This window comes from Vespa mandarinia, chromosome 14 (assembly GCF_050613455.1).
Source record: "Vespa mandarinia isolate Hongniang chromosome 14, ASM5061345v1, whole genome shotgun sequence".
Lineage (NCBI taxonomy): Eukaryota > Metazoa > Arthropoda > Insecta > Hymenoptera > Vespidae > Vespa > Vespa mandarinia.
This window is the reverse complement of record NC_140823.1, coordinates 4934253-4950726: the sequence shown is the minus strand read 5'-3', so window position 1 is coordinate 4950726 and position 16474 is coordinate 4934253. Positions and strand designations below refer to the sequence as shown.

General features: G+C 29.8%; 5 protein-coding genes across 7 annotated transcripts; 2 read left to right on the top strand and 3 right to left on the bottom strand.

The window, feature by feature from the left end:
* The first annotated feature begins 4 nt into the window (after nt 1-4).
* Nucleotides 5-6139, top strand: LOC118439966 (uncharacterized). The gene is made up of 4 exons (XM_035862275.2): nt 5-140; nt 341-634; nt 779-4940; nt 5025-6139. The coding sequence occupies exons 3-4, from the start codon at nt 951-953 to the stop codon at nt 5316-5318; spliced, it is 4284 nt and encodes a 1427-aa protein (XP_035718168.1). The 5' UTR covers nt 5-140; nt 341-634; nt 779-950; the 3' UTR covers nt 5319-6139.
* A 731-nt stretch (nt 6140-6870) lies between these two features.
* On the bottom strand, nt 6871-10101 carry Papss (3'-phosphoadenosine 5'-phosphosulfate synthase). Of its 2 annotated transcripts, XM_085661267.1 has the most exons (7): nt 9681-10101; nt 8664-9467; nt 8082-8516; nt 7788-7997; nt 7558-7714; nt 7432-7476; nt 6871-7280 (listed from the first exon to the last, which is right to left on the bottom strand). In XM_085661267.1, exons 1-7 carry the CDS (start codon nt 9708-9710, stop codon nt 7183-7185), a joined length of 1779 nt encoding a protein of 592 aa, XP_085517393.1. In that variant the 5' UTR covers nt 9711-10101; the 3' UTR covers nt 6871-7182. The 2 variants fall into 2 exon arrangements, with proteins under 2 accessions (XP_085517393.1, XP_035718672.1); XM_035862779.2 differs by having other exon boundaries at nt 7432-7714; nt 9681-10097.
* A 244-nt stretch (nt 10102-10345) lies between these two features.
* LOC118440161 (uncharacterized) lies at nt 10346-11177 on the bottom strand. Its single transcript, XM_035862786.2, has 3 exons — nt 11122-11177; nt 10873-11030; nt 10346-10813 (listed from the first exon to the last, which is right to left on the bottom strand). The coding sequence occupies exons 2-3, from the start codon at nt 11001-11003 to the stop codon at nt 10390-10392; spliced, it is 555 nt and encodes a 184-aa protein (XP_035718679.1). The 5' UTR covers nt 11004-11030; nt 11122-11177; the 3' UTR covers nt 10346-10389.
* A 232-nt stretch (nt 11178-11409) lies between these two features.
* On the top strand, nt 11410-13284 carry TrpRS-m (Tryptophanyl-tRNA synthetase, mitochondrial). 2 transcript variants are annotated; one of them, XM_035862784.2, is made up of 6 exons: nt 11410-11543; nt 11778-11945; nt 12067-12329; nt 12433-12554; nt 12639-12909; nt 12988-13271. In XM_035862784.2, exons 1-6 carry the CDS (start codon nt 11541-11543, stop codon nt 13214-13216), a joined length of 1056 nt encoding a protein of 351 aa, XP_035718677.1. In that variant the 5' UTR covers nt 11410-11540; the 3' UTR covers nt 13217-13271. The 2 variants fall into 2 exon arrangements, with proteins under 2 accessions (XP_035718677.1, XP_035718676.1); XM_035862783.2 differs by lacking the exon at nt 11410-11543 and adding an exon at nt 11598-11699 and having other exon boundaries at nt 12988-13284.
* Nucleotides 13274-15020, bottom strand: LOC118440158 (NAD(P)H oxidoreductase RTN4IP1, mitochondrial). Its single transcript, XM_035862782.2, has 6 exons — nt 14660-15020; nt 14345-14580; nt 14058-14267; nt 13871-13983; nt 13509-13776; nt 13274-13426 (listed from the first exon to the last, which is right to left on the bottom strand). The coding sequence occupies exons 1-6, from the start codon at nt 14892-14894 to the stop codon at nt 13319-13321; spliced, it is 1170 nt and encodes a 389-aa protein (XP_035718675.1). The 5' UTR covers nt 14895-15020; the 3' UTR covers nt 13274-13318.
* Between the last annotated feature and the right edge of the window lie 1454 nt (nt 15021-16474).

Here is a 16474-nt window from a genome sequence, read left to right as displayed (position 1 = left end):
GTAGAGGCGCCATTGCTACGCGCCATCTGGATATCGTCAAGAAGAAGTTATGGTAGTGAGAAATTGGAAAAACTTTCGAATAACGCTGTTACTTTTCGTAAGATCGTGTATCAAGAGGAGAAACTTATAATTTGAAACTGGTATAACATCCACTTGTAAATATAAAAGTACTTATGAATATAATTTATAATAGCAGATTGATCACAATTTCTTAACCTCAATATATTATAAGGAATTTAGGATCTCTGCGTTTGACACATAAATGAAATGAAGAAATTTATTTTTCTTTTAATACATTAGATGAATGATCAAATTATGAATAAAGATACCTGATTTACAGGAAGCATTGATTACTGTAAAAACTTTGATTTAAGGCCCACATAGCAGAATATTTGCAATGAGAGAACTTGTAAAAGTTATCATCAAACATACAGTTTGATTACAAGCTTAATATTGTTCCTATTTATTCATGTTTTATCTGAATCTTCGATAATTATTAATAGAGGGCATAGAAAAATATTATTTTGAATAAAAGAGAAGTATTAAATGTAATGTTAAATGCTATATCTAAGAATATATACAATTTATGTTCGAAGATAATTTAAAGGAATATTCTATAATTTAAGTATTTAAGGTAACTACTTTTAAAATTTCTTAAAGCTAGTATTATACAGAAATTTATTATAAGTTATATTTACTATTTATATTTTTGTTATTTATATTTTTGAAATAATTGAAATTTTCTTTAGATTTATAAATAATTTTTTAATAATTTCAGACTATTATGTCAGTGCAAATATATGCTAAGGCATTACAATTTATTTACAAAGAATGCTACTGTTTAAATTACATATGTTACTTTAAAATGAAAATAATAAAAAATGTGTTAAAAAAATAAATGTATTCATAAAAGGAATTTCCAAATTAAATAAAGATCAGATTATATAAATATGCAGAATTCAAAGCTTAATAGAGATCATGATTATGGAGAATTAATATTAGAAAATCATAAATATACGACGAATATCAACAGTCAAAAAGGTATGCTTGAAAATAATTTATCGAAAACTGCTTTGAAGCCTATGAGAATTGCTTCAACAATAAATAAAGATACGTTAGGTGGACAAGTTAAAGATATAAATGAATTAAAAAAAATAACACCTCGTGTAAAGCTTTTGGCTCACGATGTAAATAGTTTGAAGGAATTAACAAAAATTTCATTGCAAAATAAATCATTAAAACAAGAAAAAATATCAATGTTTGAACATACAAAGCAGGAATTAAAAAAGTATTGTCGAACTTGCGCTGGTTTGAAGCTTCCATTAGTTGATATTTTCAGTGAAAAAGGTATTCAAATGAGGCTAAGCCAACAGATACAACATTTAGAAGAAATAAATCCACATGACAGTTTATCCACTCAAATGTGTATGGATTGCATTTGTGATTTGAAAATGAGTTACAAATTTTTTATGCAAATTAAAAAAGCTGAAGTTAAGCTAAAATCAATTCATGTTACATTAACTGATACAGTTGCACGTAATATAGAAGCAGAAAAATTGCAGTCTTTAACTAACAATCAAATTAATCAAAAGCAAATAGAAGAGACTTATGATTGTACTATGGTTCCTGCACCAATGGGCACTGATAACGATGAAAATGTTCCAAAAATATCTGCAATTTATTCTTTAAAGGATATTTTAAACTCAATATCTTCAGAAAGTAAAGAAAAAGAGAATCCTGATGTAACATTCAAAACTGAGTCTGACATTTTTGAAGATGTTACAGGTGAACATCATAGCGATGATAACGAATCCATAGAAGAATTTGATCCAGATGATCCGCCATTTCAACCCGATAGTTCTGACGCCGCAGAATCCGATGATGAAATTGAAAGTAGTCATGTAGATAGAAGACGAAATACACATAAGAAGGAAAATGTAGATAAGGCAAATAATCAATCTTTTGTGTTCCATGATTCATCGCGTAATAATTTGATACAGAATCAGGATGATGTTAATCAAGATTCCAATCAAACCGTATATAAATATGACATGGCATTAAAGGCTTATGTCAAAGTAGAGACTGCGCAGGACAATATATTAAGTTCCAAATTACAAATTGGCCCAAAGATTGAAATTAAAGATAATGAATTTGGAAAAGACACTCCAAAGCAACCAAATATATTGAAGCGCAGACTTTTACAGCAAACAAAAAAGGAAGGCTTAGGAAATAATGAAGAGTTAAAATGTACCTCGACTAATGTATCTGATACTAATGAAAGTCCGAAAGATCCGAAAATTCAAAAATTAGATATACAAAACCCATTAAACATTAATGATCCCCAAGAAGACGGAATTATGTATGTTACTGTGAAAGGTTCTAAACCAAACGAAATATTATTAGTAAAAGTTAAAAAGATGGATAAACCATTTGAAAAGAAAGATGATAAAAATTCAAGTAAAGTAAAAGGTTTTGATTTTAAACCAGTTGGCAAAATTTTAAAGAGATACGAAACGTTAACAACAAAGGAAAAGAATTTATTTACAGAACGTACAAAAAAGTTGGATAAGAGAGAACAGATTATAGAAGAACAAATAGAAGAATATAAGAAAAAACGTGAAAAGGTTTTAGGCAGTCAGTCAAGTTTAACAATGAAAAATGAAGAAACGCCAAATCGTTTTATTAAACGGGTCGAAAGTTCTGATGATCAAAAGCCAGTTATATATGAAGAAAGTAATTCAAATATAAAAGCAGAATCTGACGTAGACAGTAGTACAATGAACAGTACTATTCTCAAAGATGAAAATAATATTTCAGATGTTTCAGATTCTCTGCAAGATAAGTCAGTCCAAGAAAAAGCATATGTGAACACAAAGGAGTATTTATCACGTTTAGCAAAACTTAAATTAAAATGGGAAGAAGCAAAGAAAAAGAAAGAATATTTACAGAAAGAACTTGATCAGTCTTATACAGAAGGAAATATGGAAAAATTATCACGCATTTTAGGAGAGAAAGAAAAAAATTTGCTAGAGTTTCAAGATTATTTAAAGCAAAGAAAAATTGTTATCACCAGATTAAAAGATGAAGACATCATTTCGCTTTATGAAGACAGAAATAACACATCTCTCCAAAAAAGTTTACCAGACTTGATTGATGAAACAACACCAGCAGATTATATACCAGAGGAACATTATTTAGAGTGTGATTATTGTCCGGAAACGTTTGCTTCAAAAGAAGTTCTCGAAGATCATTTGAAAACGCATGATTTCAAAATTATGCATTACTGTGAAGACTGTATGGAAGAATTTCCTACAAATAAAGCAAAAAGAAATCATAATGTGGTATGTTTTAAAAAATTATTATGTAAATATTGTGATGTAATGTTAGATTCGAAAGGCAAAAAGAGGCAGCACGAGCAAAAACATTGTGATAATATGTTTGGCCAGCTATGTGATATTTGTGGCGAAAAATTCAAACATCAAGGGACATTAGATCAACATGTTAAAACGCAACATATGAGCTGGGAAAAAATTTATCAATGTCCAAAATGTCCAAAAAAGTTTGCTTTCAAACAAAAATTGAGCTTTCATTTAAAATCTGTACACACAACATTGAGAGCTTATTTATGTGAAGATTGTGGGGCAGACTTTAAAAACCCCGCCAGTCTTAGACATCACCGAATTCGTAAACATCAACCTGTAGGGAACAAAAGGGAGTGCCCGGTTTGTCATAAATTAGTACCATTTTATAGTCTTTCAAAGCATATGTATACTCACAAAGCTTACACTATACAATGTCCGCATTGTGATAAAATGTTTAAAAATAGTTCAACGTTGAAACAACATGTTAGAATACATGAAGATCAACGACAATATCGTTGCGATACTTGCGGCGTTGGATTTAATAGGAGGGATGGGTTAAGGCTCCATATGAGAGTTCATGAAAAAACTGATAGTAGAGGATTGAAGGAATGTTCTTGTCAAGTGTGCGGCGAGAAATTTCCAAATCATTCTACACTTGTTATACATAGAAATCGCGTACACAAAGATGGAAGGCAGTATACATGCCATATATGTAATAGATCTATGATTTCAACAAGATCATTAGAATGGCATATGTCTCATATACATAACGAATCACTTCCTGGCATTGTGAAAGAGGCTGTAGATGGATTACCAGAAAAAAGAAGAGTTGCTTGTTATCATTGCAATAAAACTTTCAAAACGGAAATGATTTTGAGAACACATATTAAAAATACTCATATGGAGAAAGATCCTATGAAGTGTTTGGATTGTGATATGACGTTTACTTCTGAGGTTAGATTGAGGCATCATATGATGGTAACTCATAATAGGCTGGAAGGCACATTGCCGTGTCCTCATTGTCCAAAACGATTTGTAAATCAACTTAGATTAAAGACTCATATGATATCTCATTCTGAGGAAAGACCGTATACATGCGAAATATGTGGTTTTAACTTAAAGACAAAGATACAACTCATCAAGCATCATCAAAATAGACATAGCGACGAAAGACCTTTACAGTGTAGATACTGTCCTTGGAGGTGTAAACAAGTAAGCGCGCTTGTTTGTCATGAAAGAACTCATACAAACGAACGACCATATTCGTGTAGTGTTTGTAGACAACGTTTTAAGTATTTGGGTGATAAGAACAAACATGAAAGACGTCACGAAAGTTTAGGAGGATCTGGATTTAAAAGAATAGTACCTGGCAGAAATATTAAGCACTCGAAAGTTCAAGAAGAAACCTCTTGTTCTGAACAAGAACAGGAAGAACTGACACGTGTAAATGCACAGCTTACAGAAGGTCAATATGAAGAACAATCAAGTCAACCATTTGAAGAAAAATTTGTGAAAGAACAAATTGTCAAATTTGAAGAACCAGAAATTACAGAAGAATACGAGCAGGTCTATGAACAGGTATATAAATTTATAATATATATTAAGGACTTGTTAGTTAACACACATCTTAATATATATTTTTCAAATTATGATATATCGTAGGATTATGAAGAAACATCGAGGGAAGCTTCCGAAGCTGCAGAAGTTATCATGAACATGGAGGATACCACTGTATATACAGAAGAAGTAACCGCAGACAACATAGAATCTGCAGAAATAATGGCAGATGAAATGATGACAAATGAAATTTTACAGAGTGGAACTGTAGTACATTTACAACAACAAGATGATTCTGGAAAAATTCAAGTTATTCCTGTAATGTTATCTTTACCTGACTTATCTGATACGAACGCAGAAGTCAATTTAGCAACGGCATCTATAATGTATAACAATTAAAAGGAATGATTTGACTATTTATGATTATGATAAAATCGTATTTGTAAAGAAACATTTTGTGGTTCTAGGTAAAATTGTATTGTGCTTTCTCTCTAAAGGAAAGTCACATTCCTGTAAAATAAATTCAGGATATTTTCTATATTAAAGTAATTATACGAATAATGACTACATATAAAGTGTGATATTTGCGTACTCTGTAACATAAAAAACGGTTTTTCACTGCTAAAGTAGCAGTTTTGTAAGGTTATACATATAAATATATGTTAACAATGTAAAATACGATAAAACAAAGGCTTCATATTTGCAATTCATATTGAAACACAAGTCTATAAAATTTTCAAGTTATAAGGAAATAAATGAAAAAAAGAAAAAAAACACTTTATAGTAAATAGAAATAATTATTATTTGCTATATTATGATACTATGTACAAATCTATATAAAAAAAAGAAAAAAAAAGGAAAAAAAAAGAAAAAAAAAGAAAGGAATAAGAATGTTAAATATTAATGCAATGTTAGATAATCATTTATTTGTAAGATCGACAGTATCCATTAAGCATATGTTTGTATATTTGAGATCTTGTCCATTTATCAAACTTCCTTATTCCATTACAAGATGTCATTATGGAATATAAGATTCACTTGAAAAACAACATATTTGTAAACATAATAGCTTTGCAAAGAAAACATAATAAATCCTTTGATATAAATAGTATATATTTTAAATATACGAATAGAATAAGATAAAAAATATGAATTTATAAGTTTTATTTGAAATTACGTTACAATCGAGATTTTTTAAATATTCTTCCCTCTGTATAATCAGTATAATTAATTACGATTAACTGTGTTAATCTTTTTATATTATGATTATTCTTTGGAAAGTATATTTGAAATTTTTCAATTTATGGATACAATCCATAAAGAACAAAAAGCAATTATTTTTAATTTATTATACGAATATATTAAAGTATCTATCACAATAATAACACAATTATAATAATGTTCGCTTATTACAATATTCATTTGTAACATTTTTTACCTTTTGTCCTAGACATCTATAATTTTGATTTACTTGTTAGAAAAGCAGTATTGATCAGTTATGTAATGCAAAACATAAAATATGCTGATATAAATTCCGTACTTTATTTTGTCATATTGTTTTCATTTTTTATCCAACTTCGTCTGTACGTTATCGTGGTAATAAAAAATATTTTCACTATCATAAATTCTTTGTTCTGTTACTTTAGCAGCCTTTGAAAAGCCAAATATTGTGTGCACGTAATGTGTTTATTATTTAGTTGAATACATTGAATTATTCTCATTTGTACATAATCACTATAAAGTTTGTTTTCTCTTTCATAAGTATTTTGTAACTAATTTGTACCTTACGCTACTAAAGCTATGTATATTATGTTATCAATTCGAAATATTTTCAATATTACATACCATATATGTCACACATTTCGTATTCTTTGTTAATACATATACATATGTAAAATATATATATATATATATATATATATATATATATTTAATCTATATTTATATCTATATATATATATAGAAAATATCGTCAGTTTCTTTGTAGGTAAAAAATAAAATTTACTTACACATTGCAGAATCATTGCAAATAGACATCAACCTATCTAATGAAGGGATAAATTCCCGATATTATGCTGTACAAGAGAAAAATTTTAAATATACATGTACAAACATGTAGTTAAAACCATATCGCTCTTACTTTTGTATAGTGTGGCATATGTCAATCGTATAAGAGGTATAAGAAGATGTAAATAGACTAATTGCACTGTATGAAGTGGTCTAATTTATAGATTATTATAAAATTATTCTAAGTGAATTCTAATTAATTCTTATTTACATTTTGATAATATTGTGCAAGAATGTTCCATGCTTTCGGAGACATAAAACCATCAGGTGGACACTTTCCTGCTTTAGCTAAATCTACAATAGCAATGTATTTTTAATATGATTTTTTTAATAATAAGAACATATATATATATATATATATATATATATATATATATATATATATATATACATACATACATACATTATATCTTATTTCTATATCTATAAACGAAATATTTCTTACCACGCATTCTCGTTCCTGATATAAAATCAAAATCTTGTTTCCGTTCTAGATCGAAAAAGGACATTTTTTTATTTTTCTTATCATATGCCGCAACTTTAAATGGAATGATTTCTAAGCTTTGTAAACCTCGTGCTATTGAAAGAACTCTCGCACCGTGAGTAGGATCATAGAGATTACCATCAGGTGTAGCTTTCTTATTTGGATGTGGCATACCAGCTGGGTCTCTACCCACAATGTAAAAATTTGCACCTGCATTCATTCTGGCCTTGGCATGCCATTGTACCTTAACAACAAATTTTATAACTATATATTTATACATTTTTTAGCACATATTAATTATACAAATTTTCACCGACTTCAACAGGACCAGCATACATCATAGGACTTGGAAAAATAGCTAGCAAAGTAGAATTTGCATCAAGTACACCCTCTTCTAAAACAGCTTTATGTTGCATAATTCTTGTATGTAAAGGTACATCGTCTTCTTTCGTCCAACCTCCTAGTGGATGTAATAATAGTACAGGATTTTTAAAACCTCTTTCTTCAAGTAAACGTTTTCTTGTATCCTGTAAATAAAATGTTTCATGTTACTGTGATCAAATGTATTATGAAAGATAAATTTAAATAAGTGAGATAAAAAAGAAATATACCTGCATAAGTAAGGCATGACCATTATGTATAGGATTTCTAAGTTGAAATGCGAATACTGCATCAGCTTTCATTTTTCTACATTTTGCTCTAATTTCATTTGGTGTTAATCTATATATATCAAAACCATCGTGCCATTTAATCCTTTCTAGAACTTCTATATCCCCACCTACCAACCAATCTCCTGATTCATAAATCATCTTCACATATGGATGACCTAAGTTGTTAGTCCCAAATTGCCACCCACATCTTTCTTCTTTTCTATGAAAATAAAACTCTGGTCTTCGTAATATTGCCAAAGCCTTGTTTTTATATTTAAGTGTTATCGCTGAATGTCCCTCCAAACGAAGTTTATCTGTAGTACTTATTGCAAGAACTATAGGAATAGACTGATTTACTTCTTTTCCACCTTCAAGTAGACATTTCAAATGTTGAGTCTAAAAACATTTCCCCTAAAGCCTTCAATTGTGTTAAGAGTATAAAAAAGTTATTTTTATTTTTCTATTTTCGATCAACGTATATATATATATATATATATCAGCTTTTTACAGAAGCATAAGCATATGTATAGAAGTATTATATACCTGTAGATATTGGCTTTCTCTCATGAAACCAGTAAGTGGGAGTGCCCATCCTTCTGCTAGAATTTGAAGCCACTGTATATCGATCTTTGTAATTTCTACACTTTGTAAAGTGTCTGCTTCTGCTTTGGCAGAAGCAATTCTGGATTCTGGAACAAACAGTTCTCTTATAGGTGCAGTAGGTTTTGGTAATACTGGTATGATACACTGTTTTTCCAGAAGATCGATCACCGTTGCAGCTGATTCTTCTAAAGTACAGTTCTCTGTGGTTACCACCAAATCAGGATTAATAGGTCTTTCATACATCTGATCTATACCAGTAAAACCTTTTATAGCACCTTGTCGTGCTTTTTTATAAAGTCCCTTTGTATCTCTAGCTTCGCAAACATTAAGCGGAGTATCAACAAAAACTTCAAAGAATGGAAGATCCGAGGCTTTGTGTATTTGCCTTGCCATTTGTCTATCTTCTTCAAATGGCGATACAAAGCTACATAAACAAATTTGTCCACTATCTGCAAATAGCTTTGCAACTTCTGCAACCCTCCTTATATTTTCTTTTCTATCTTCTTTACTAAAGCCAAGATTGCAATTTAAACCACTTCTGACATTATCTCCATCAAGCCCGTATGCTGCAATTCCATGATCAACTAGTATTGCTTCCACTTGAAAAGCTATAGAAGTCTTTCCTGCTCCTGAGAGACCAGTCAACCATACTGTACATCCACGAAAACCTCTTACATGACCTATAGCTTGACCACGTTTTGTTCTTGATACATGATGTGCCTGTTCTGACACATTAGTACATGACTAGAAAAAAAAGCAAAATTATTTATAATCTTATTAAAAAAAAAAACATTATTTGACTTAAACATTTTTTACTCTTATTCAATTTCGTCGCGATATAAATTTTACATATAAACACTTTATGATTTTATCATGCATATAATAAACATCTTATCTATTGTTATTTTTGTCATATTTTATGATATGAAGGCACTTTTTTATCGTACCGTTACATACCGTCATCATTTTTTTATGTGGGTTTTCCATAATGCCATTCGATCTACGGCTATTCCTTGTTTTTTGTATGTCTGTATGGTGATTGGTTTTAACTTAATCGAAATATAATATAAACTATATTCTATAATATATATAATTCTCCATAAAAAACAAAAATTTATCTACATAAATGCATGGCAATGAATTGTATGAAATTTCTCTTTAATTAATTTATTGTTTTTGTGTCACTACGATATACGCATCGAAAGTTTATTGTATCTCGCGGTTTTCTAAAGAATGCACTGTTTACTACTGTAATATTATTAATAATATTGACATTGATAATTAGTAATATCGAATACTAACAAAATTAGACAACTATACTTCGATGTACTTAGTACGACGACTACGTCGACATAAGTCGATGAGTTTGATATTAGTTGAATAGATAAATCCTACTCAACATAAGTTCATATTGCTTTCCCACGCATGCGTAGGCGATTGTTCGATTGCATTCGGTTATATTTCAAATCGTATGCTTGAATTTTATCAAAGTATTATTATTGTTTTTTACTTTTTTATTCAATTTTTATTTATTTAATTTGTTTTTCTTTTTTTTTACAATTAAACTAGTAAATATAATTGTACCTATACAGCTAATTAATGTATTTAAGTATATTTAAGATGAATTTTATTTAACCATTTTTTATTATTGATCAATATTTTTTTCTTACTCATTACATTTGTGCTTTATTATATTGAAAGTGTTGTTTAATTTATGTTCAACAGACATAAATTTTGTATTTGGATCATTGAGAAGAAAATATACTTGATCTCCAACATTTAATATACTAATTTCTTCTAATAAGGAACATACACTATACATTGGTTCTTTCACAGAACCAAAGATATCATCAATTTTGCCTAAGTAAACATAATTTGTAAAACTTTGATTTTGAGAATTTGGATTATATACAAATAATGGAGTATCCAAATATAAAAGATTAGACATTGATGGTTGGATAAGAACAAGACCCATGCTAGTGATAATACTTTGAATTGTTCCTGCAAGATACTTGTCATTTCCACTTATTTCAAGCTTCTGTTTTGTAATGTTGGAATTTATGCTAAGTTTTGTAAAATATTCGTTGATTCTAAAAATGTAAATTTTTTGTGTTACCATTTATTATTTAATAACATGCTATGTACATACCGAGACACAGATGAATTTGAGTGAGATACATATGGTGTTACTACATTTAAACAAGAGCCTTCGTTACTACTAATATTATTCTTTAGGAAACTCTTATTTAAAGGTATGTATGTTTTGCCATCTTGTTCCATTGTTAAAATATTAGTATATAAATAAATCTACCAAAATTGTATTGTTAATAAATAAATTATATTAACAATGTTTTTCTTTAAACTACGTTATTATATAGAATAAAAAAATAATAATTACGCTTAGTAGGAATAATTACACTTGATAAGAATAAAAATACTTTATTTATCCGAATTTCTTAGTATAATGACCTTGCCTTGTATTTAAAAAAAAAAAAATATATATATATATATATGTATATACGATTTCACTTAATATTTCATTTTATATAAGAACCGTAAAGATATTTATATTTATATTCTCAACATCATGAGAAATAATTTGTTGTTTATTTTTAATTGTATATACGTTTATACAGTAACACATCACAAATTTAAAAACTACAATATATTTCTATTTTTAAAATTGGCGCTTTTTTATCATAACAAGTAGTGTGAATTAGCAGCTAAGTTCACGAAATTCTAAACATGAAATGTATATGAAATTTCATTGTCTCTTCTTAAGTTGTTCATTTGCGGGAAAACTCAAATATATCCCTTATGGTAACGGATTATATTAATTAATATTTATAAAAATTTGTAGATTACTTTTTTTTACGAAATATGTTGAGAATCGTTAAATGTGGTGTTTTCATATCTCATAGTTGGAGTATTAACGTTTGTCATAATGCAAAGTCTATAAGATCATTTAGTCAAAAAGTATGAATAAATTAATTTGAAGGTTATTTTGTTCTTTAAAGATTTTTAATTTTTTCATATTTATATTTGTGATTATAGTTTGTAAAAACTGAGTATTCAAGGAGAATATTTTCTGGCATTCAACCTACTGGTAATGTTCATTTAGGAAATTATCTAGGTGCAATACAGAAATGGGTAGAGTTACAAAATTCAGAAAAAATAGTTATATGGAGTATTGCAGATATGCATTCTATTACATTACCCTATGTAAGAGAACTTAAAATGTATAATAATTGTATATAATGCATAGTGTTTATATATATATATATATATATATATATATATATATATCATCTCAACAATTCGTATATATTATATATTTTTATAGAATCCTGTCACATTGAAAGATAATATTTTTAAAGTAACAGCCACATTACTGGCATGTGGAATAGATCCACAGAAAAGCATATTATTTCAACAGTCTGATGTTTCTATGCATTCAGAATTATGTTGGATACTTGGTTGTATTACTACCATGGCTAGGCTTGGACATTTGCCGCAATTCAAAGAAAAAAGTCAAACCTTAAAGACTATTCCTTTAGGATTATATATTTATCCTGTTTTACAAGCAGCGGATATATTGCTTTATAGGTATATCCTTTGAATAATATCTTAATTTATATGCTTCTAAGTTTTGTAAATGTTTTTTTGTAATTCTATAGAATAAAAAGGCAAATACAATATTATATGTTAGAGCTACAGATGTACCAGTAGGCCAAGATCAAGCACAACATATACAATTAGCACAGGATTTAGCAGACTCTTTTAATAAAAGGTATGGAGATACTTTTCCAATACCACGGAGCCTTATTTGTGGTATGTGTAAATAATAACTAATGTTATTAAAAATATTTGAATAAAAAGAAAAGTATATAATGGCTGATTGAAAGTACATTTTAGGTGATGCAAGTCAAAGAATAAAATCACTAAGAGATCCTTTAAAGAAAATGTCCAAATCGGATAAAGATCTCAAAAGTAGGTTGGATTTAACGGATAAACCAGATGTGCTGTTAGAAAAAGTTAAAAAGGCTATAACTGACTTCACATCTGAAGTAAATTATGAACCTGAAACACGACCAGGTGTTTCCAATTTAATTGCTATTCATTCTTTACTTACTGGAAAGTCTCCCGAAGAGATTTGTAAAGATGCACAAGGTTTGGATACTGGAAAGTAGGTATTTCTATTTATATATAATGTTGCTCATTAAAAATATTAAAATTACATTTTAATATCTTTTTAATGTCATAGGTATAAATTGGTATTAGCAGATGTGATAATAGAGAAGCTGAAACCAATTCAGGAAGAGATATTTAGATTATTAAACGAACAATTGTATTTGAATGAAGTTTTAAAGATAGGTTCACAAAAAGCAATAGAACTTGCATTTGATTGTTATTCCGATGTAAAGAATAAAATAGGGTTTGAAAGGAATGAAGGAGAAGGAAAAGAAAAGACAAAATATACTATTGTACATTGATTACGTATAATTAAAGGTAAATATTTATTATAAATAAATTAAAATTTTTTAATAAGAATAACAAAATGTTAAAGAAATTTTATAAAAGAGTTATAATAGATATTATTTCATGTCAATAATTAATTTACCTCGTAAATGACCTTGCGTTACTCTTTCATATGCTGCTGGTAAATCTTGAAAAGGATATATTTGTTTCACAACTGGTATTATCTATAAAATATACTTTTAACATGAATATTTATTTGTATATCATGTTTAACTATAGAATGAAAATGATCTAATAGTAATGTACCTGTCCACATTCAACAAAATCATGAAGCATATTCATGCCTGTTTCTGATGGTACAAAAAAGCCCCATTTTACAGAACCTTTGTTATTAGACTTTGGAATATTATATTTAAATATGTCACCAAGATTTTTAAAAGTTCCAGCAATTAATCCCAACTGATCAATATTTTTTAATAATGGAGAATTGAGTGTTATATAAGTATAATATGGGTAACCCTTTGAATTTATTAAGTCTGGTCCTTGATTGGAGCAATCCAAAATTATATCATATCTGCAAGTAAAATTTATTTATATAATTGATGATAGCTATTGATAAAATGTTGAGAAATGAAATATTACAAATTAAATGATATTAAATTACATACGGTCCTTCAGAAATTATTTGTGCATCAGCATCACGTTGTTTATAATCTATTACAACATTGGCTCCTAATTTTTCCATCATATTTACAGCATCACTGCTACAAGTGGTTATTACCTGAAGAAATTTTTTATAATTATCAATAAGAGAACAATACTATATGCGATAGTAATATAATAATATTATATTACATGCATATTCCAAGCTTTCAACAGTTGTATAGCCATAGTACCAACACCTCCAGAACCACCTAATACTAGTATCCTTCTATTTAATCTTGTACCGATAGATGTTTTATAACACAAACCGCCAGTAATCCATAAAGCAGACCATGCAGTCAATCCAGCATACAAAACACTTGCAGCTTCAGTGTACGATAAGTTTTTTGGATATTGCCTTACCTGTAATCGTATAATTTGCCTCATAATGTTAACTCAAAATATATTTTATTATATGTAGGTAAAGATATATAAATTACCAAGCTACTATCAACAACCACGTAATTAGCATGGCAGCCTTGCTTATCTACAGGAACTACACCCCATACTTGGTCTCCCAGTTTTAGTTTATCTCCAACATTGTGTCCCTTTGAGACTACAATTCCAGAAAAATCTCTTCCTAAAGTTAATGGAAATTCAATTAAATCGCTATACGCATAGCCACCAAAGTTCCTTGCTTTACGCATAAGATTTAATAACGTTGCACCATAACCACCTGTCAAAGACATAATCACTTTTAATATGTCAATACATAAACATGCGTAATTTTAATACGAGAAAGTGATATGCCATACGTATCATTGCAATGTCTATAGGATTAACACTTGCTGCTTGGACCTTGATTAAAACTTCCATTGGGTTTGTAATTATCGGTATTCTAACATTTGACATTTTTAATTCGTTCACGTTGCCATAAGAGTGTATCTGCCAAGCTAGCATTTTACTCTCTACATCTTCTTTGTACTTTGGTGACAATTGAGCAAGAGAACTCAATCGAGTATCATGTATGAAGCGTCTTAATTTTAACATATTTTTTATCAACGTCGTTGAATATCACGATGGAATAACTTCAAATCAAAATTTATGGAAAAGAGAGGTTAACTTTTCGCATTAGCTATGTCACGTGTGAAACTGCGCGGCAACGTACGTGAAATTACAAATACATCATCAATGTTATTAATATAGTAGGAAAAATTATGATAAAACGATTTCTACTTTAACATAAAATTATTTAATTTAAAAAATCTACTACATTTTATCAGATTATCAGCGTTAATTCGAACATCGAGTATTCGACCGTTCTTTTTTTAAATATCAATGCAATATGATGCAATGTAAATGAGAAACGAATTATTTATCAATAATGTAACATGAATCATGTAGCTTCCAGTGTAGTCGATGATTTGTGAAACGAATTAGTAACGAATTATTATATTAATTATAATATTGTCCGATTAACATCATTGCCGATCTGTATCATTTTAATGTTAGTAGAGTAGGACGATGCATTAATCAGACAAAATCTCCAATTTGAAGAGATATTGGAATTCCGTCATCGGAAGACACGCGTCCCGTATAGAATATAAATTTGATCGTCTGAACGATAGAATCAATTTATAATGACAAAAGTAGGCAAAAAAATATTCAGTTCATGCTATCTAAGATCTTCGTAGTATATAAAATTAGAGGGTTGTCTTGCAAATTAAAACAATTTGTTATAGATACAACTATTTATTCAAGGAGATCAATTAGCGAATTTAGAAAAACTAAGCGATCTATTACTCGTTTATTTTAACATACGGGAAAGGGATATCCGAGGAAGGGAGATCAAATAATATTTTTCTTTTTTTGCTTTTTATCTTGATCCGTTCTCATTTATCGTTCCAGACAATTTCACAACAAAATTAATTTCGTAGAGATCTGTAGGTAGGTTTGATCTTTTTTCGCGAGAGTGGTAAAAAAAGGGAAGCGCAAGAGCAAAAAAATATAGGGCAGAGGTCAGGTTAAAGGAACATAGAGTTCCGGCGAGATGGGAGTAACGATAAGCGATATCCCAGGCACGGTCCTTGTCCCGTATCGCGAGCATTCGCCCCTTTCGCGCTGTACCTTCGTGCGAGAGATCGTACGGTGTGCGCGATTGCATCGGTCGGGCTAACGTTTAAGGGGTAGTAGGCTCGCGGTATAAGGGGATGGAAAAGTAAGCGAGAGAGAGAGAGAGAGAGAGAGAAAAGATTTGCGAAGATAAACTCGCAGGGGTAGTGAGAAAGAGACGGAAACGCTGGTGGTCCGCCCTTTTATCATAGGTAAACGCGATAACGCGCATGCCCGTCATTGATCGCCGATCTCTATGGTTACGCCTCGCTATAGGGAGCACGAGACCGACGACGAGGACGGCCGTGACAGCGACGACAACGACGTAGACGACGAGGACGAGGACAACAACAACAATAACAATAACAACAACGACGACGACGACGACGACAACGACGAGGACGACGACGACGACGACGACGACGACGACGACGACAACGACAACGACAACGACAACGACAACGACAACGACGACGAGGACGACGACGACGACGACGACGACGGAGGTGACGGTGGCG